The sequence below is a fragment of the Siniperca chuatsi genome, linkage group LG11 (assembly GCF_020085105.1).
Source record: "Siniperca chuatsi isolate FFG_IHB_CAS linkage group LG11, ASM2008510v1, whole genome shotgun sequence".
Lineage (NCBI taxonomy): Eukaryota > Metazoa > Chordata > Actinopteri > Centrarchiformes > Sinipercidae > Siniperca > Siniperca chuatsi.
Genome location: NC_058052.1, coordinates 18,155,629 through 18,177,595, shown reverse-complemented (window position 1 = coordinate 18,177,595; position 21,967 = coordinate 18,155,629). Strand labels below are relative to the sequence as shown.

Genomic DNA, 21,967 nt, shown 5'->3' with positions numbered 1-21,967 from the left:
AATCAAAGGAACAGTCGTCATCAGTGCAGCCGTGTTTTTAAAGGATATCTTAAAAAGATTGAAACTATGTGTCATTATGGAAAACAATTGAGTTTGGAGCCTTTAGTATACCAGGTTGTTATGTCACTCACACGCACTTCAGGCTATTTATTTCAGCACACCATGGTTAAAGTATTTCCTGTTTTTAAAATAAATTATTATTACTCATCAGACTGAATACATATGACTGTACAAACAAAATATGTGCAAAACTGCTTTGATGTGCCAGCAGTAATTCAAATTCATATACAATAAATATAGGATGACAAAAAGCAAAAGTTGTCTTTAAAAAAAAAGAAATTGCACATTTGAGACATTTTTTTCTCTCTAAATGTAATAAAACAAATGCAAAAACATCCACTGCGACTGCCACATATGATAATTGTCTGGCCACTGAATGCAGCATTAAAATGATTTCAAACAGTATGGCTTAGAAGATCCAGCAGAGGGGGCTGCTTACTGCAATCATATGCTGATTAATTGAGCTTGATTCTCCCCATGCTGCGAACATAAGTTGTCCCACATTGTAGGCTACATGTTGGTATGTGGGTAAAGGTTACAAGGCTTTATCGAAGTCACCTTTTACCACAGGTAGCCCTTCACATCATTTTTGATGAATATTAAGAAAACAGTGATTTTTTGATTATCCTTCATCAAGCCTATATCAAACTAGGTTATGTTCATTTTTATTAATTGTGCTTGTTCCTCTCTAATTAGCAAATGAGAGACAAAAAGCAGGTTTAGAGCAGAAAAATGCAAATGACTCTTAGAAAATAGCACAAAAAAGTAAATGGCAAGGCTGAGAATCATCCTTCATTGAAATGTCAGAGATAAATGGCTCAAATGTCACATCAATTAAAACGGGGGACAGTTAGTAGTTCATTAAAGAGAGAGCCATATTGCACCGTCGGGTACCGTTGCCAACCCTTACTATCTGGGGCAGACTGGCAGCGGGTCCAGATGGCACGGAAATCCTCACAGATTTCAAAATGGTCTCTGCAGGGGTGGCGTTTTCTCCCCCGCTCCCACCCTCACCGCTGAGATGGGGTGTGGGCCACAGGCCCATGCCGGCCTACACATTCCAAATGGAGGCATGCAGAGAGCTGAAGACACCACAGAAATAAAAATAAAGCTGCAGAGGACAACAGACATTTATAAACAATTCATCACTGATACCACACACTTGGTCATAATAACTGAAATATATGCTTCAGTTAAGTCTATATGACTGATCCAGGCAACATAAGGCAACTCCCTCATCTTTAAATTGCATACAACTCTAATTGAAGGATTGTGCACTGCCTCTGTTGTTCATAATAGCATGCTGACTTTATTAGTTGGTAATACATATAGGCTACCATGTCATTGGTTGTTGGGAGTAACATAGGTGTTTTTTTATTCACAAACATTATGCCTGGGACCCTGAAGACCTCACTGAGTAGCTGTCACTGGAGATGCAGAATTGGATAAATGTCTCCCCTATAAAGATAACAGTGTTTGAAATTAATGCTCAAAATATGCATTATCATATTTTTTCCTGCTGTGAAAATATCAAGCAAATCAAATATCTAAATCACCATCATTACTAGTCTTCGGTGTACTGGGGACCCCCTGAAGGACCCCAAATCCCAATTTGAGACCTATTAGACAAGCCTTCTGTGTCTGTCCCTGGCAGGGGGAGGAGCGGGGACTTTGTACCGGCCAATTACAGAGCGAGAGCGGACTTTTGCCTCTTGTGATTGGCCGGCTCGACCACGCAGTCTGGAGAAACAGGAAGAGACTTACTGTCATTTGTTTTGCAGAGGGAGGTGAAGCGGACATCGCACAGACACAGCACGGCTGTGAAAGGCTTCATTGTAAGCTACCGTGCCAATTTACGGCGTTAAACTGCCTCTAACAAAGCCTGACATAATCTGCAGTTCAGAAACTATCCGTATACAATTATGCTACCGAGGGCTATCTTTTGAGTAAGTTAGTGCAGGCTTTCAGTTACGAACCTCTGCTTATCTTTTCGACACTTTAAGTGCGCACTTAATATTAAAAGTGTGTTTTAACTAGTTTTAAGACACTTACACTCTCAAACAATTGCGGCAATCTTCGTCTATGTTTCGGCATGAATTTCCTTGATCTAAAATAGCACAATAAGGACACATGTTGCATTTTCACACCTGCGAAGTCACAGCGCGCTTTCTACTCAATTAATCACGCAGGTTTGACCAGGAACTACTCTAATGAGAAACGAGTCAAATGATTGACGAGCATCAGGATGCTGCCAGTGATTTTTAACAACACAAGCTGCTTATTGTTTGTTGTTTCTCACCGTGAAGAGCTGAGTAAACATCCAAACGTTCAAGTAGTCACTTAGACTAGTCTACTGCACCGAAAACGGCACAAAACAAACATGATAGCATTATTTTTAATCAGCGTAGACTATTAGCCAAGGCCATTATTGCCAAAGTCCATTATTCTATCTATGAGTCTATTACCAGCTTGCTAAATGGCAGGCAGTATGTTCAGCGCTTATCCAAAGTGCACTGTACCATTGTTTGGCTCAGAAATTTCTCGCCTTTATTGTCAGTTCAGGCAAACCCCCGATGAATACAGTGAGAGCTGCAAGAGTAGAAACAAGAAAGTTGAAGCAGACGCATTTGTGATCGCATACCATGACAGATGTGGTGGTGTGTGTGTGTGAGTGAAGGGGGGGGGGCAACTGAAAGTCTAAATGAAATACTGTAAATGCATGACTACTTTTTTTTTATCACATAACCTTTGTTTAATCTAAAAATAAATGAATCCATACTTAAATTAAAAGTACAGGTTACATTGAGCAGTGGAGCGTTATTTATTTATTTATTTATTTATTGCTTTAGGGCTGCAACTCAGGAGTATTTTAATTATCAAAATGTCCATCACAATGTCTTAAAGCTAAAGGTGACATCTTCACATTGTTTTTGTCTGACCAACAATCCAAAGTCCCCTAAAATTAATTTTACTATCACATAAGACAAAGAAAAGCAGCAAATCGTCACATTTGAGAATCTAGAACTAGGGGTATTTTTACTAGAAAAAAATAAATAAAAAGATTAATGGATTTTCAGAATAGTTGCCGGTTGGGATTAATCGATTAATTGTTTCAGCTCTAGTTTGTTGCTTGATTAAGTAACTAGTCTAAAAGACTGCATTTAGTGAGTGTCTTTCTCAAGTGTTTGTCTTGTTGATAACCATAGGACCTACTGATTTAAAAAAAAAGTTTTTAGATTTAAAATATCAATATTCCAGAGTAAATTATACATCAGGAAGTGCCAAGTCTGTTTATATACTAGTGCTGGACCAATTGGTCAAATAACCGATTAGTCGATCGACCGAAAACTACTATTTTGATAATCGATTATTTGTTTGAGTCACTTTTGTAAGCAAAAACTCCAGTCATTCTCTGGTTACAGCCTCTCAGATTTGAGGATTTGCTACTTTTCTTTGTTTTATATCTTTGTAAACTAAATACCTTTTGGTTTTGGACAAAACAACGCATGTGAAAATGTCACCTTGGCCTCTTGGTAACTGATGGAGATTTTTCACTATTTTCTGACATTTTATAAACAAAACAATTTGTTAATTAATGGAGAAAAATATCAGCAGAGTAGTCGATGATGAAAATAATCATTAGTTGCGGCTCTATATACATCACAATTATTATATAAACGTATGAGTTAAAATGTATGAATGTGAATTACATGTACTATTGAAAGTGAAAAAAGAGAGAGATATTGTATTTGTACCCTTTAGACACTTTTCAGATCAAGGTTCCAGGAAGGAAAGGTTTCCTTAGTTGAAACTCTTACAATCAATGTGACCTTTATTTATTATAACCCCCATCTCTCAAAAACTCACATATAACATAGTCAATCATCTCTCCTCCCCTCAAAGTAAAAATAAAAAAGGAACTGCTGTCTGGTTATTGCCAGTATCCATCTCAGTCGTCAGAAAAGCTGCACGTTTTTGCTGTTGTTAAGGGCTGGAAACCAGAATCCCATCGGAGTTGCACCCTAAGGAACAAATTTAATGCTAGAAAAACATCCCGACCATCAACCAAAAATGACGGATTGAAAATAATGTCGAGCTATCTTGGGAATCCCCCACCAGACAAGGGAACAGACTGCATTGTTTTTCTCATTTATGTGATATATAGAACAGAAAGAGGGGAAAAAATGGGCGATTTATTGGTTAGATAGGCGTATTCTTTTCCATGCACAAAAGAAATATTGGATAGTAATGTGGGGATCAAGTCGTATCATGACATTGTTTGGAGGCTAGGTGTTCAAATATGTAAGTCATCATCCGTTGGTGGCCCGCTAGGTTTTCAATAGATCATTCAATGCAAATGTGTGTGGGAAATTGTGAAAGTTGCCACATGAATATGTCAATGAACGGAGTGTAATTTGTGCTTCCTTAGCAGGGCAGCGAGATGAAGAAGCAGAGGGAGAGCCAGTGCACTCAGAAGACCATCTCATTGCTGAGCCCCCTGGGGACGATCCAAGTCAGTGGATGTGAGAATGGTGTGCACACCATCCAGATCCTAATGGATGTCGCACCTGCTGAAAGGTACTGTACAACAGCCGGGATGGTGACGTGATAAACAAAGGTGTGAAATTTACAGGCGGACAGAATACACTCCTGTGATGGAGTGCCACCATTCCTCATTGAAAGCAGGGCATTTTTGTAGATCCCACAAGAAATATCCTGGAGAAAGTTGGGCAAATATGAGCAGGCACTAGAAATATGAGGGGCACTAGAATACAGTTGGGCTTGAAATTAGATTTCTGATGGCATGTGGTTGTGATTCTTCCTGCAGTATATTTGAAATTTCAGAAAAATAACTTGTTTATTACCCACAAGGGAGTTTATTAGAGCTGATGTCTGTAGGGTCAGCAAAGGCCATGGGGAGCATGGACTGTTCACTCCTGTTTATTTATGTTTCCTCCAAGTTGTATGCAGTACTTCTGAGTGTTAACCGACACTCAGAAATGTAATATGTGATTGCATTTCATGCCCTACCCATCCCTCAAAATTGTTAGAATGTTGACAGTCTTACTGAAGCGATTGAAACTGATTAAACTCAGCGTTAATAAGTACTTATTCCTTATTTTTACAGGTCCACATCCTACATCTCAGATTAGTTTTGATTAGATTGAAATTAAATATCCATGTATCGCAGATTCGCATTTGATAAACTTGAATGGTTTAGGAAATTAAACCATTTTCAAATGCACCCGGAAAGGAAGCTATCCTTTTGAAAATGTATGTTCGAATTCTAATTTATGGAAACCCATTAATGACCTTGTATATTATACCTCAACATGTGTTTCCTTCTCGACTGTCTGCTATTTCCTAAAATTCATCAAGCAGTTAAAAACATTCCACTTGCTGTTAATGAGTTGAAGTGAGAAAATTAATAATATGGAATTTTGATTATGGAAGATGTCCTGTAACCATGCGCAAGCACCTTTCTCCGTCTCCTTGTGAACAGGGTTTAATTTGTGTGTTCAGGTTCAGTAGGAATATGCAAATGAATTTAATGATTCGCATCACTAGATCATTTCTCAGTTTAATATCATTGCTATGTCGGTCATAAGTGAAGCTTCGATCACATCACTGTCTGTATGTTCTCAAAGGTGTGAGCAAGAAATCATTAAACAAAATGTTTAGATTTTTTTCACGACCAGTTGAATACGCTGTTATTGTCATAGGACAGGGGAACTAGAGCCACCTCAGATATATGGAGTAACGCAATGTAAACAGGCATTAAGGGAGGCGAGATAAAGTGACAAAATATAGGCTTATCTTTGCAACCGGCTTTACATGTAGATCTCACAAAAGCCTGCCTGTAGCAGTAATAGTTCAAATCAGCCATTTCTATTGATTTATTTATGACATACTAAACAAGGCTCTCTCCAGCTTTGGATGTGGTGTGGTACAGGCTTAGGAAGTCAGTGTGATAAATGATCTCTAAGAGCATATTTTGGATAAGGGAAATAGATGACGTCTATGCATAACATAAAGGGAGACCTACAGTATATATCTGTGAGCGAGTCAAAGCTTTGAAGGCTTATATGGCTGTTTGCTTTCTATGTTTTTTCTTCAGAATTCACTATTGGTTGGTGTCGAACACCCAGAGCAGCAACAAAAGCATTCATGGCATTGATAGATAGTTATTGATAAATGCCATTATAGCTACATAAACGGCCTTGAAGTATTGCTTACACACCATGACCGTCAGCTCTTTCTAATAGAAACGTCTCAAGCCCCTTTTGCTTCCTAACTGATCTTAGGAACATTTCCTAAAATCAACCTCCTCTGCCAGTCTAACGACAGCCCTGAAGGCACCATCAGATGAACAAATTCATTACATCTCAACAACCCCTGTTGGGGCCCTACACACCAGCCTCCCTGTTAACCAGCTTTTCCCCCCTTTAGTTTTTAGCATGGCCTCAGCGTTCACAGAAAAATGATACGCATTTTGTTTACAGGAGATTACTATTATCTGAAATATGATGCTTCTTGCCTCTTTCACACAGAGCAGACACATAATACAGAGGAAATCATAGAGTACTTTTTTATTAGGGTGAAAAATGAAAAAAGGGCTGGACTCCTGCCCCGAGACATTTTGTGAGCATATTATTTTACAATGCTTTGATCAATTTGTCTGTCAAGCTGGCTGAGATGTGGGGGAGCAGGAAAAAAGCAATTTAGCTTGTGAGGTCCTCAATAGAAATGTACTACAGGAGCCTGTGTATGACATGTTGCATTAGAACCTGAGTAGCCTTTATTGCCTGATAATGTCGCAAGGCAATGCTGATATCAATCACCCTTTAATAGCCAGTATGATGTGTTTTTATGAAAATAAAAAAAAAATGCATGAAGCATTTCTTGGAAATATAATTGATTTAATTCTGAGCTGAGGGATTTCTACTTTTAACAACACAAAAATATTGTTTTGGAAAAAAACAGGCACAAAATGTGCTAGAAGCTAAAAATTGTTAAGAACAAGCTCTTTGCATATGCTCCTATAGAAAATTGTAATTAATTTTACACGGATAAACATTCTGTCTCATTTGCATATAGATATAAACAATATATTTGTGCATCTGAATTCCCAGCACACTTGGGTCACGTGGTCTGCTTAAAATCCTAAGTGGCTAAAACCCAAAATTATCATTATACTTCCCAGGCCATAAATCCGCCTTTTTTTCTCTGACACAAAGCCTTATAAATCTGTGTCTGATTTTTCACATTGCACATTGTTTTTAGTTAATGATTTTCATCTGTTTGTTGTTGCTGTGATAGTGGGGAAATGTACCATATGCTCCGGCAAAAGACAAATGATTAGCAAATGAAATTCTGGACAGCTGTCTGACTGAAAGCGTTTGGTTGATAGCATTCTGCTACCATAATTAGCTTAAGCTTTGGGTTAATTAACTTTCTACCTGGATATGCATAATAATAGCATTCTGCAGAAAGCCAAGGAGCTTCCAGTATATCAGCAGCAAAGGCTGGCTTTTTATTTTGTATTTCTGCAGCATATTTCAATTTCAAGAGGCGATTTAGCTTGGGAGCATCGTCAAATATTGTAGATTTTACTCCCCAAGCCAGATAATTCTGAAACAATAGGGGTGTATTATGTGGCAGAAATGCCATTTCTGAATGTAATTAAAGCGGATGAAAGCAATCACCAATTTTTAAACGCTTTTGTCTAGTATGAGGCCTACTTGTAAAAAAAATACCCATCAAGAGGAGAAAAGAGGCAAGAGAACCCCCAAGTCCTTATATAAGAGGCCTTTGAGACTGAAGTGAAGTACAACAGTAATTAGTCTTTTGTATGAATTTGCTGGCCATGTTCATGATTAGTTAAGCATATGAGAGGAGTGCAGGACTGCATTGGTCTTAAGGAGGAGGGTGTTAAAGTCTATTTATCACCAGTTATCCTCACAGCTTTCCATTATCACTGACAACACTGGATGGGGCCTGAGAACAGCCTAATTGTTCTGAGGTGGAGTGTCTTTGTGTCAAACCCGTCACCCCAGTCACATTGGCATTCATAAGCAGCCAGACATTTTCCATCTATCTAGCCCTAATACCCAAGCTGTCACAACAGCTTTTATACACTACCAACGCTAGTGTGAAATATCTGAGGTGATGCATTTATCGTTTTTCTCACACTCATGTAGTGTTGTGAATCAATGTCCTGGTTCACACTGAATAGCAGTATGGTAAATGTGTTCCCTGTTTGGGGCCTGTTTCCATGATGTGCTCACACACCGGGAACCATATCAACAACTTATTCTTTTCCCACTATAATTTCTCTCTCTCTTCCTCTCCCTCTGCCTTTCCTCCTCTCTCCGGGTCTCTTATATTTAGTCTTACACATAATTGTAATCAATTTAAATTATTATCTTGCTTGATATATAGACACAACTATGTGCTAAATAAACTGCTTACATTTGTAACTAAACTGCTTTGTCATACAAACAGTGATCTGCTGAGATATTGAATGAAATCATCAAAAAAGCAGGGGGGAGACTTTTTTGACGCAGTCCCTTTAGAAATGGTATGAATAATTCATTGTGTAATGATATTCAGATGATTTTTGTTCTGTTTTTTACTGCGGCCTTAGAATATTGTTTTGCATGTTGTGAAGTGTAGTACTCAGCTGCGTATTCATTAAGGTGCTGCTCCCACTGGCCCTTGGACCCATCTGTGCTCTATGTTTATGCCTCCATCTCTCGGGACCATCCCAATCAGGCTGCATGTGCCATTTCCTGTGTAAACCAACACCTGTGTAACACACTACCTGTAAACCGCCCCACGCAGACGAGACACTGACATTCACTCAGATTAAAATCTGCAAATGTTGTGGTTTCTAAAGCAGAACCTCCAGGGTGAGGACAGGAGCCGAGCGAGAGTTACCGTTCACTGCGTTTTATTTTTTTAAATTTCCCCCTGCTGTCGACCGGGAAGTTTTTCCGGCATGAGGGTTGTGCTAGTTTGTTTTAGAACTTGATTGGATTCTATATCTGCAACATGCAGAAGTGTACAGTGTGTGACATACTAAGGCAATATGCAGAGAGATGATTCCGCTCTGACATCTTGGAGAGGAGTACGAGTCAATTATGCCCAAGTGTTGTTCTTGCTTATCTTCCTGCGGCACCAAACAAGGATTTAGTCAAGGATTTAGGGGTGAGGGGGCGGTGGTGGGGATCATGGTAAGCGGTTCACAACAAAACACTCAAAACTCCTGGGAGTGGGCACTGATTTAAAAATAAATTACAGAAGACGAAGCGCTAACACTCAAGGGCCCTCAGCAGTGCTGGCGTACACAGGTGAAGATTAGCCTCCTCGCTAATCAGAGGAACAAGGCAGTAATTTGCTCTGAACACAGACAGTAATTAGGACTTGGTGACACTGGATTCCCATAATGCCTTTGAGCTTGACGTGGTCAAATTTTGACAGAGGCTATCCATGCAGGGTCACTGTCCCCTCAGTCTCTCGGCCCTCTTCAGTTGAGGCTCTAAAAGGTCCCTGCAGTTACAGGGGATCCCTAATGTACTTTATGCCTCCCTCACTGGCTCCTTACCATTCGGGTAATTGGAATCTCTTACTGTGGCACTTGAGAATAGAGGCTAAAAACACTATTTGAAACTGCTCAGTAGTCTGTTGTAGATAAACATTGCTGCGTCGGGGTGTGGATACACTACATAATGGAGTAAGAGTTAAGGCTCTGGTAATACATGCCTTCACTGACTCCTGTGGCTAGCCAGTTGGGAGAAGACCTAATTGTTGTGTGCTTTGTTGCCTACTCTGCAGTATTTTACCACCACCTTTATGTATTGGATTGAGTGTTGCGGCCTCTTTGGTGGACATTCGCTAATAAGAGTTGTTGGATATCTAGAGAGCAGTTTATCCGGCCGAGTTGTTTTTATTTTGAAACAGCGGAGCACAAAACGTGCGCCTCAGAACAGAATAGGAAGCATTCCTTACAGCTTACCACTCCAAAAGCTCTCGACTTTAGTGCTGCAGTAGCCAGATAGGCATCTGAATGATCTTCAAATGGTTGAACGAGCTGCATTGAGCAAGTGGCTTACAATTGTATCACAGCCTTTGGCTCAGAGACCATCAGGATCTTGACATTCATAGAGACATGCTGTATTTTTTTTCCCTTTTTAGACAGTCATTTTAGGCTTTTTTCATGCTCTCTTGAGTCTTTGACGTCTCTGAGTTAAGTATCTGAAGCTATAAGGCTCAGGAAAATATTGGACTGCTCTTGGCCTTTTCTATTTCATCCTCTGACCCGCCATGTTACCCATGATCGGTGAAGGAGAACTCTGGCAGGCTGTGTCAAAAGTGACAGCCGATCGAGTCAGGATGAGCGCCATCACGCTTCACAGGATGGAGGCATGAGTTCTGAGTTTTTCCCCTTTTTGTGCAATACACCATTACACCCTTCGCCAGATTCCTTTCAATTAGATCCTGTGGTTAACCTGTTTCATTCTTACGTCTGCAACTGATAGAAAAAGTCTTACTGAAGTCTTGTGCAACTAGAGATACGGAATATGCCAAAGGAAATTGACAAATTTAATGTCAGCTATTCTTTTTTTCTCCCTTTGTCTCCTTTGATTGTTTCTTCCAGGATGAATGAAATAACCTCCAACATTATATAAATGCTCAATTCATTCTTTATATTAAAGTTGGAAAATAGGTAGAACTCCAAATGACTCCCACTTTACGCAGCAATGATTTATGGTAATTGGAAATTGATTGTGACAGGAGCACAATATTAGAAATTTTCTCAAATCACAATCTTCTATCAAGGGAAATATTCTTTTTAGTGCAGCAGATCCTGGCTACTTTGGAATTAGTTTCTTATTTCCTTACCTGTGATGAAATAGTAAACGCCTGAAGGACATTGAAAAAAAAAAAGATTTTAACTAGTCAAAAGATAATAAATAACAATTTTGCTTTAACCAAATTTCAATTGTTTATTCAAACTTCAACGCACTTAAACACAGGTATTGAAATGAAAAACTGTTTATAATCACTACTAATTATAAATCTTGGTTTTTATACGTGGTATGGCAGTTACTTTAAGACAATATAAAGATTGCTCCTCCTTTGAGAGTTTCTTTGTAATTAGCCCGAAATGTATTACACATCTCTAATCTCTCATTTGAAGGGCAGAGTTTCTAATGTGCCAGTCTGGACTCTATAAAGATCATGTGATGCTGCTTGATTTGTGATTCATTGAAGCAACTGGAAATGTTGCAAGAGCAGGAGTTACATCTCCACTGCCCACATGCTCTTTAAAAACAATCCCCCATTGCACCTAGAGGTGACAGACTTCAGCTCGACTGATGTTGTTCCACCTTTATTTATTTATTTTGGTGTTGTTTACCGGCCATAACATGTACTGCATTGCATTAACTTTTACTACTGTCAATGTTGTATCACTCAAAACACCTTTAAAGCCGGCGCATCCATAACGGAGGGCTGAGGGGAGAGGAAAATTAGCCACGGTGACAAGTCTGAAGTGTGGGCTGGAGGTCAAAGGTGCCAAGCCTTAAGCAAAGGTGCTCTAGCCTTTGTCCGGTAGATTGTAAGGGCCTGCGGGTCCAACAGGAACATTTCCACACACAATATCCCCGAGCTGTCAGTGTGCAGCGGCTGGAACATCCTCTCAGAGAGAAAGAGGGGCTGTGGAGGGGTAGAGGAGGTGGTGGTGGTAGTGGGAGGAGGCGCGTTGGGGGTGGAGGGGAAGGGGGCTGTAGAGAGGGAACAGTGGCCTGAAGATCCTTGCAGAGAGAAAGAGAGGTGGGGGGATGGTGGTGGTGTGTCTGAGGGTGTAGGTGGTGGGGAGCCAAAAGAGCTGGAGTGGGAGGATAGAGAAATAGAGAGGGGGAAATGAGGAGGGAGAGCTGGGGGGAGGAAGGGGAGGGATAGAAAGGAGAGACAATGACAAGTAGGGGCTGGCTGGGCACTCACCCATGCCGACAGAGATTGCCATGAGCCATGGCCATTGTTTGAGCAGGTCTCAGCACAGGACCCGCCGGTGGGTTTCCGAGTTTTCACCACTGAACTATAAACTGCTGTGTGGTTTATTTAGAAATGAGAGTATTTACACATTTTACTGTATTTACACCCACTGTTAAACAGCACCCAGGAGATTTTCATCACACAGCCACAAACTAGCAGGCAGAGCAGTTCCCTGAAAACTGACCTGCTCAGTCATAACACTCCAGTAAACCTCAGCTTCACATGTCCAATATAAAATGTTGCTCAAACTGTGACCTGCAGAAGTGTAAAAACACTTTAGGGCCGTGTTGTTACGGCAAGCAGGAGAGAGACGGTCTGTGTGTTTAACAAAGTAAATGTCTATTATTAATACCATACAGGATAAGCCAATTTTGAAAAAGGGGCACTTAAATGGTGGTATTATTTATTTATAAGTCCTGTACACCAGTTAATGGAATTGGCGGCCTGCTTTAGATCCACAACACAGCTTGAGGTCCACTTTGCAGTAATGCACATGCTAAGAGAGGACCTTCCCAGTAGGGTCTTTAAGTGTCAAATATGGGTCAGTCTGCTTGCATTGACCTGGGGGGTGGTCAGCAGCGGAGAGAAATTTAGCTGTTAAGTGAAGCCAACTCAACCATCGGCAAATTCCTCCAAGCATCTACTCATGCTAAGATGCACGTCCAAGTGCAGCGCTTTTCTGGCCAGCACCGCTCTGGCCAAAAAATCCATTTATTCTTGTCATGAACTATAAACTAGACCCAAGCAGAGTTGAAACTGTTGTTAACGCTGTGCTCTTAACTTTTTTCCGTAACAGCTGCAAGACTTTTGAAAACAATTTTTTTCCCCAGAAACTGGTTCTGCTTCCTTAAAGTTGTTTGAAATAAACTGTTAGCGCTGTTCCCTATGACCTGACAATGTTTTCTTTCATACTCTGTCATGCTGCACTTCATATAAATATATATCTACTGTAACAAATGTCTGGATTACTGTCTTTATATTTTCTTGAGCCTCTTTCTGTCTTTTTTGTCACAGCCCAGTGACAAGAGCAACGGTGAAATGCATAACTTTAAATTTTAAACACGTCTTGACTAACAACTTTAGTTTCACTCAGCAAATTATGTCATCTTGCATCTGTGTCACCCGTGGCACGTTATTACACTCTTGTGACATATTTTAGCACTATTCAACCAAGAATTTGGTATCATGATTGCTCCTCTGATCCCCACCTCAACTCCCCATCCTGCCTTATATCCCTCACAGGAGCAGCGAGGCCCCCCTGAGCTGTGTGGTCAACGATAGCCCGGCAGAAACGAGCCCCGAGTTGCAGTGCTGCATTGAATGGCTTCAGGCGTACTTCAGTGAGCCGCAGACCACTGGGAGTCTCCCGCTCCCTGCCTTTCACCACCCCGCCCTGCAAGGAGGTCTGTCATGGATAAATATTTGCAAAGCCATGACTGGGATCAGGCTTTCACTCTTAATTGTCAGTTACATCACTTACACTCACTGGCTCACTGTGTTATAATGAAGTATTTTATGGCTGAGAGAGAGAGAGAGTGAGGGAGAGAGCGAGAGCAGAGGAAAAGCAAGTGAGTGGGTGAGCGAAGGAGAGAGAACAGAACACAGAGCTGTAACTTGGTTCAGTAATCTGTGGCAGCTCTTACCACGCGTGTTAGTCTTGGCAAGCTTTTCCATGATTCTTGGCACATTCTTTGAAACTGATCGAATTCCACTCTTGACATTTTCAGACAGGAAGTTTTTTTTTTTCAATGACAACATGTGAATGGTGGTAAAGTTTGAATGAGCTTATTGTTGGCTTGACCAGTCACCTAGGGCGTGTAAAATGAAAGCACCCCAAAAATGGACAATTAGCGTTCTTTCAAGTGGTAGTTGTGACTGCAGAATGAATGATTGAGGGTGCAGAGGAAAAAATGAGGAATTAATTATCCCTGGCGTTCTTTGTTTCGAGGAAATAAACAACACTCGCCGCCTGACAACTCATTTTTGAAATCATAAACTTATCGCACCTGTGCCATTTTCAAAACAATTACAGGCTATTTCTTTGTCACACTGAGACACTCATTGCATTTTAACTTAAAGATTTTCAGAAGCGTTCATTTAGACCCAGAAGCACACCTACACAAGAAAAAAATAACTCTAATATATGCATTTAACAATTGTGCCTGTCTTCCCCGGCAATCAGGCCTTAGTTGCTCTCTAATTTCATGCAGATCTGCAGTGCTTGAGTGATGGCATTTTCAATGAGCAGGTACTCCATCGAGACCCTGTATACAGCTATGAGTCCCACGCTCCCGCAAAGGCAATGCAGAAATACATCAGGACCAATTACGATATCAACTTTCAGTGTGATTCCCTTCGCCACCAAGTGCTTGTGTACCAGCCCCAGGCTCTTTCAAATCGCATCTCATCTGAAGTCTTTGGGGTTTTAATTAAATTTCAGGATAGATGGAATTCTTCATTAGTACCTGATCTGAATAGGTGATTGTGCTGTGTTCCACCTCTCTCCCTCGCCTGTTGTTTTGGGGCTCAGTAAATACAGGGTTTAGGCTTGGATTGCTCTCAGTAGTCAGAACCATAGGCCATGCCAGTATAAAAATGTTAAATGTGAGCATCAGGAGTATTTGTCTTTCGAGGGAGGAAAGGAAGGTTTCTTTTTTTTTTTCTTCTTTTTTTTGCTTGTTGATTCACAAGTATTAAGGATTAGTTTTTGCCTTACTGCTGTACAAATTCCTACTCGATCTAGTCATGCAGCGGCTGCCTGCCTGGGAAAAAAAATACAAGTTTAATCAGGTCATTACAATCTGTGACAACCAACTTTTGTTTGCTCAGTTATCTTGTGGGAGAACCTGAACGCAAAGGCGCTCTCGCTGCACTTGTCATGTAATATTGAGTTGTGACCTTCACTTGAAGTGTTGCCATGTTTATTTACACATTTCTGACAAAACAAGCCACTTTTCATATTAGCTGTCACGATATACCTGAGCAACAGAGGTGACATGAAAGGAGATGCGAGGTGTAGTTTTCTATACTGTCTGTCTGATGTCTGTCTGTCATGCACAACATCACACGCAAGTTTGGTCGTCAGAGGTAGAGGAATGGCGAGGTTGTGAGCGTGTCCTGCTCAGGGGGCTTGTGTATGTTTGTGTGTGCGTGCACTCACGTTCGCCCCCCTCAGAAAAACACAGACACCATCATGAGTTCTTAAAATGATGCATATTCTTATCTCATTAATTATACATCCATATGTAACAGACGAGAGGATCTTAGTCTCGGTAAGCGGCACAGGGAATATGCGGGGAGGGGGCCATGCAAAGGGGGGGAAGGGCGCTCTTCAAAGCCCAAATGACTGTGTTCCTGCAGGAGCCTGAACCTCCCCCTGTGCACAGCGCAGGGCAAGATGAGACGCTCACCAGGACTCGCCCCTGTGATGTGGAGAGGAATTAGGGAAATGAACGTTTTCAGAATATCGAATAATCAGAGAATCATCAGCACCCCGTCAGCCTTCAAAAGTATGGATCCCTCAAGACTCAAGAGACACTTTGACTGGGAGTCAAAGTCTTCCCTTCCATTAGACACAAAGGATAATGAGGTAGCTGCATTTCCACTATTGTCTTTTTATTGTCACAGCCATGTATGAGGTGACTGTCAGCTGGAAGTCTTCTCTCCAGATCAATCATTAGCAGGCTTGATGGAATTCAGTTTATTGTTTTTGGGGGTTTTTTCAAATTGCTCTCATATACAAAACTATGAGCAAATCAATCATATTTGTCAATAATATAATCATAATCACTAGATCTGTTCGATTTTACTCTGGGTCAATCTGTCTCTGCCTCTGCAGTGGCCTTATCACCTGGCCTCATGGTGTAATGACCTGTGACATAATTATGGGATGTCTGTAAACAAGTAAGTGGTTCCTCTCAACTTTTATTTAAACAATTGACATCACTGCACCCCGATCTAAAGAGGGTCCTGACCCCAGACACACCGTATTAAGCTCTTTATGAAGTATGGGGCTAGGGGACTGCTCTCCGAATCATTGCTGGTCACCTCGAGTGACCCGCATGAAGTCTCTGTCACTAACCCTGACGAGGGCAAAGTTCTTTAACCTCTGTAGTGGCAGATAAAAGCACAGACACTTGTTTTTGTCCAAAACTGTTGGAGATGTGAAACCTTCCAGGGGAAACAGCTTCTCAGGATTTATAAAAGGTGTAAACACCCCTGTAGCTTGTTGCTCGGTCTGCTTGCAGGCGAAAGTGCTCAGCAGCATCTGCTGGCGTGACACTGACTTTGGTTGTTTGTCAATAACGTTTGCATCAACAGGGATTTGCCATAGCCATAGTCTGGGCAAGTTGTCATTTACCCGCCAGTGACAAAACGATATAAATATGTACCACGCACATCATGTGGCCATGATGATCCGATCTTTATGAGGGAGAATAATGCATAAAAGAAAATTTCAGGAGTGTATCTTATCTTCTCATAACATTAAGTCTGTCTGCGTAAGAGCCCGTCATCTCGTTGACAGCGTGATTATTACCTGAAAAATTATTAAACAGTACCTACGGGCCTTGTTCAAGACAAAGAACTCACATGGGTGCGCATCAATCAAATATATCCCCTTTAGGTTTTACACTTATTCCCCCCAGTTTAGGCAAATTGCCTTGTTCGCGTGGCTTTGTGTAGCGGAGAGTGACTATAAGGTAGCGAGGGAGCCTGGGGAGCAAAGGATGTTCACTCTGTAGAAGAGAGACAGGGGTGTGACATGTTTTCACACAATGCCAATTTAGAGGAATTTCTCATAGATCACTTGTCATGTGCTCTCTTAGACCATATAAATGAGAGAGAATGGGAGATCACTAATTGAATTTTCATGACTGAGTACATGTATATACTAGAAGAATGTCACTCCCTCCTGATAACGAGACTATTGTTCCCCATCTTGTTCTCTGTGCAAAAAAAGTGTTGTTCGCTTGCTACACAAGCTCGGTGCATCAATGTCTTAAGGTTTCGAGATGCTTCACATACTTTCCCCTTTTTCTTTAGCAATCAGAGCTAGACATACATGCCTCTCAGTCACTGCCTGGTAATCCAGAAAAAAAGATAATGCTACTGCTAAAGTGCTAATGAAATCAAAGCCGTTAATGTGGTCGGTTAAGCTGCGGATGATTTGAAGAATTCCGCCATTTAAGTGAAGATGATATAATGAATCTACTCTGAATAGAAAGCAATTAAAAGGACAAATTGGTCTGATTAACCTCAAAGTCATCCCACTGCCACAAATGGTGTGCAACATTCAAATTATTATTATTAAAAATCTGGAGCAGATTTGCAGTCTTTTTGGCCTCTCTTAATCCTTTTAAATGAAGGAGCGAACTTTTTTAATTTTAGCTGTGACCTTTCAAAGCATAACCTAGATTTTTCTGCCATAGAAATAATTTTCTCACATCTGCTTCTGTAGCATGTTGATACTAGTTCTAAGGTCAAATTGAGGGACTTCTATGCATTTAGTTGTTTAATGAGTATTGCACAGAAAAAAGAGGGAGTCCTACAGAGCCCTCTTGAAGAAGAATTGGACCTCATGTGATGGGCCATTATGAAAAACTATTAAGTGGATCAAAATGTAGGGATGTCTCAAACTTTTGATTAAAATTGAAAACACTTGTTTATTTCAAAGGAGTAAAATCTGCGTTGTAGTAAACTGTTGTCTTGTTGTCATCAGCCTCTCAGTCAGCTGTCAGCTGAGTTTGATTGATTAAATGAGGAACTCTCTTCCTCCGTTCTCTCCTTTTGTCTCTCGCTCTTCCTTTCTGTCCTGTGCTTTGTGGCGAAGACGCGTTCACCAGCCGCGTGTTGCAGGTACTTCTGAGGGATGTGAAGTTTGGAGAGACGGTCTCGTACAAACGCCTCGCTGAGATGGCGGGAAACCCCAGAGCGGTGCGGGCGGTGGGAGGGGCCATGAGGAGGAACCCGGTGAGTGTGGCTGACACTGATTGACAGGCTTCTCTCTCACTTACTTTATTTAGTCAGAAATCGTTTTTATGTTATGTTATTATGTTATTAGATTTTAATTAACTACATCTAAACCTGCATGTTGTGTGTTGTCAAGTGGACAAACAATAAAGCTGCATATAGTCAAAAGTTAATTGGTTAATTTTATAATGGTAGTAAATAAGGAATTTGATAAGTAGTACTGGAGGCACCATGATAACACTTACAGTATTAAATATAGCGCTGCAACGATTAGTCGGTTAATCGGTTAGTCAATTTGAGAGAAAATTAATCTGCATCTATTTTAATAATATGTCAATCATTAGAGTCACTTTTTTAGGCAAGAACTCCAATCATTCTCTGCTTAAAGCTTCTAAAATGTGAGGATTTGCTGCTTTTCACTGCAAACCTAATATCTGTTGGTTGTAAAAAAAAAAAACCGAGATATTTGAAATCGTCACTTGGAAACTGTGATGGATATTTTTCACTATTTTCTGATGTTTTATAGACTTAACGATTAATCAAATTAAATAATCTAAAATGTAATTTGGATTATGTGAAGCAACCACACATGAGTTGCAATAGATTTAAAGGTTTTTCATCAATATTTTATGCTGTAATTGCAAATAAGAAAAAGAAGGTTAAATGAATTAATTAAATGGTGAATGTGTTAATAACTGAATAAACAAGTACAGAAACAAATTAATAAATATGATATATAATCCCTACTGTGGGTACATTTACACATATATGATCAAATAATCACTTAACATTGAAAATGCATAACAAGTGATAATATATAGAATGATTTTCAGCCCATCTGTTTTGTTTCAATTTCTTGAAGAGGCACTACTTACAAGAAAGTACTTGTGCACTCCACTAGAGTTTTCCAATAAAATCATTTTTAAGAAATCTTCCTGATGCAGGATATATAATCTAAACAGTAGGTGTGTTCAAATATGTGCAATAGGCGAAATCAACGCCTCCCTCTGAGAACGGCTGAGTAAAAGTAAAAGTCTACCTACAGCACAATTTAAAGCCCACACCTTTTGTTCCTGTTCTCTGAAGTCTTTACTGTAGATGTTCGCTGCAAATCTCCGACTCTTGTAGGAAACCTGGCCCGCATCGTTTTGCCCATGAATCTACTGTGTACAAAATGGAGGGCTAGAGGGCAAGTGGTGTGTCTTCTTTTGATCAAACCCTTTGATCAAAGCCCATTTAGCTCTGCCCATGTAGTGCTGTGGGCACCACCGGTGTGCTCAGTGAGGCAGAGAACACTTCTTGTACAGAAATGCTGCCAGTGAAATGTTCTCCCTCATATGTGCTATGAAATTGCTTGTGTACATCCTCATCGTAGTACTGTTTTTTCTCTAACACAGATTTTGTTATTAAAGTAGAAAGAAAAGTAATTTATAATAACATAAGTCATTTCAAACACAGAATAAATGCAAATAAACCATAAAAATACTTTACGTTATATTAGCCAATGGCATTGCTTCTGGATGGCTGTATAATACCTCTCAGTGTCATGTTTTACAGACATTTCTTTCCTTTTGTCAGGGAGGCTGGGAGCCGGAGCCCTCAGCTCCTGATACAGATCCAGAGTCAGATTGTCAGTGTCAATTACTTGTCAGTAGCGCTGCTCCACTCAGGCTTCAGCTGTGAAAAGCTCAGTGTGCTCAATCGATCCTCGCCTCTCTGTGGCACTTCTTCTTCACCAGGATTTGAGTATTGATAAGCCTGGTGTAGTGCTCTTTTCCCCCCAAGTGAAGAGGCAGATCTGAAGGCCTTGAGGGTACCCTGCTCTCCTTCCAAACCCGGGGAACAGTATTGATCCGAATACTCGAGCAGTATTTCTCTGTCTGCAAGGTTAATCTGGGGCTCGGAAAGTTTTATTGCTGTTGATATGGGAGCGGGTTTAATGATGGATTTGAACTGAAACACACTGCATGTCCAACTTTTATATAAAAGGCTGGAGGAGCAGCCATCAAGTGAGGATAACTTGGTCAAATTGGAGGAATATAGTCACAATGCAGCAGCGGTTGGGATGTTTTTCTATTTAGTATAACAAGAACAAAATGAGGGCAACATTAAGAATATTTCAAAAGAAATAATTGCTGTGATTCACTCCAACCATTGCCACTCTTCTTGTTCTGAATTCACAATGATCGAAGTGTTTTAGGCTTGCTTGTTTAATCTTTCTCCAGCCATTTAGTTTACAAAGAACTCGGGACCCCCCTGGCAGTCGTCTGCAACAAGAGTAAACGCTCCACCGACTTCCTCTTTTTAATGATCACAGGGTTATCAGATCTTAATGTTGACACCCTCTCGATTGAATATTCATCCTGCTGGTGTTTTCGCCCATTAATTTTTGATTGCTTCTTTGCTTTACACTATTAAAGAGTAAAAAACATTTATACCCAAAGACTGAGCCATCACCCTGAATGTGGATTTGTGCAGGATCAAACTAGACACTTCTGGTGTGGCACTTTGTTTTCATGCAGTGCATGAACATAAAAAAGCAACAAAAAAAAGAAAGTGCAGATTCATATTTTCTGCACGTTGGTTACTTTTAAGTCACACCGTTTATGTGGTAAATCAGAGATTCTTTAATACATAATACATATCTACTATAAACAGCTCCAACTGTTTTATTGCTGCGACAATAAATGTCAACCTGAGAATAAGAAAGCAGTTTATTTTTTAAAGCTCCAATCTGTATTTCTGTTTTTTTGTTTTCAAATATTAGTTTTTTACTAACACATCATAGTTTTGTGGTAACAGCACTGATCCTTCATGGATATTTTAAGTTTAAAACTTGTATACTGAAAATATGCTTTTTGCAACTTCCTTACTGAATTTATGAAGTGACTGTTCATTTAAAGAAAAACCCGTAAAAATGCATGTAAAAATGTTCTTGCATAATATTTGCAAAACTTGCACATGTTTATTTTCCTTCTTCAGAGTTGAATTCTGCCTCTCTCTCTGTCTGTGCCAGGTTCCTCTCCTCATCCCATGCCACCGAGTCATTTCTAGCAGTGGACAGAGTGGGCCGTACATGAGCGGCAAGGGCGACCATCTCAAACAATGGCTGCTCACCCATGAGAGGCAGAGAGGGGAAGGCTAAAGCATGACAGAGGCCAACTGTCCTTCATTCAGTACACAGACACACACACACACACACACACACACACACACACACACACAAGGCCAGGATTTTCTTTAAGAACACAAAACAGGGCCATAAAGTTTAGTGTGCTTGGCACACACTGTGGAACAACTGGAGTTACTTGTAGATATTCAGTTTATCCTCCTTTTTTAAAATCTAAGAATAGAGATGCTGCATAGTTAATGTGATACAGAGTTGTTGCAGAATTAGAATGTACAAAAATAACTTAAACAGAGAACAGTAGGAATTACAAACATATGCTCCCGTGGGTCTCCATTGCATTTGCCAGATAGTGCTGGAATGGTTTTTCTAAAGAATTATTATTCCCTTAAAAATATGTCTCTTGCATTGTTGTTGTTGTTGTTTTTTTTCCTAAGCAGAATTAGTCTTTGTACCTCTCGTTGGTTTTTTAATTTCCTGCCAAGTGAATGCTTTGTTCAACATCCAGTGATAAAGGCTCTGAATTTTACTGCTACAAAGCTTTGTAGTGAAGCATTTGTTTTGTCTTCATTTAGATCTCATTGTTTGCTCTCGCCTTATAATCCACCTAGAGTGGAGATGTCTTATGCATTATATACTGTACTTTTGTTACATTAGACATGTTTAAATAAATACATCTCAAAATGACAAATCCTGCCTTTTCATCATTTTAATTGTATTTAATTTAAAAATTGATTTCACGTAGCGTTC

The 21,967-nt window shown here is 40.2% G+C and overlaps 1 protein-coding gene across 4 annotated transcripts; it reads left to right on the top strand.

Moving 5' to 3' along the window:
• The first annotated feature begins 1,757 nt into the window (after positions 1-1,757).
• On the top strand, positions 1,758-21,908 carry mgmt (O-6-methylguanine-DNA methyltransferase). 4 transcript variants are annotated; one of them, XM_044215056.1, is made up of 5 exons: positions 1,758-1,895; positions 4,490-4,638; positions 13,363-13,523; positions 17,951-18,090; positions 21,107-21,908. In XM_044215056.1, exons 2-5 carry the CDS (start codon positions 4,502-4,504, stop codon positions 21,233-21,235), a joined length of 567 nt encoding a protein of 188 aa, XP_044070991.1. In that variant the 5' UTR covers positions 1,758-1,895; positions 4,490-4,501; the 3' UTR covers positions 21,236-21,908. The 4 variants fall into 4 exon arrangements, with proteins under 4 accessions (XP_044070991.1, XP_044070993.1, XP_044070994.1 ...); XM_044215058.1 differs by having other exon boundaries at positions 1,759-1,895; positions 4,493-4,638; XM_044215059.1 differs by having other exon boundaries at positions 1,879-2,006.
• Positions 21,909-21,967: the final 59 nt, after the last annotated feature.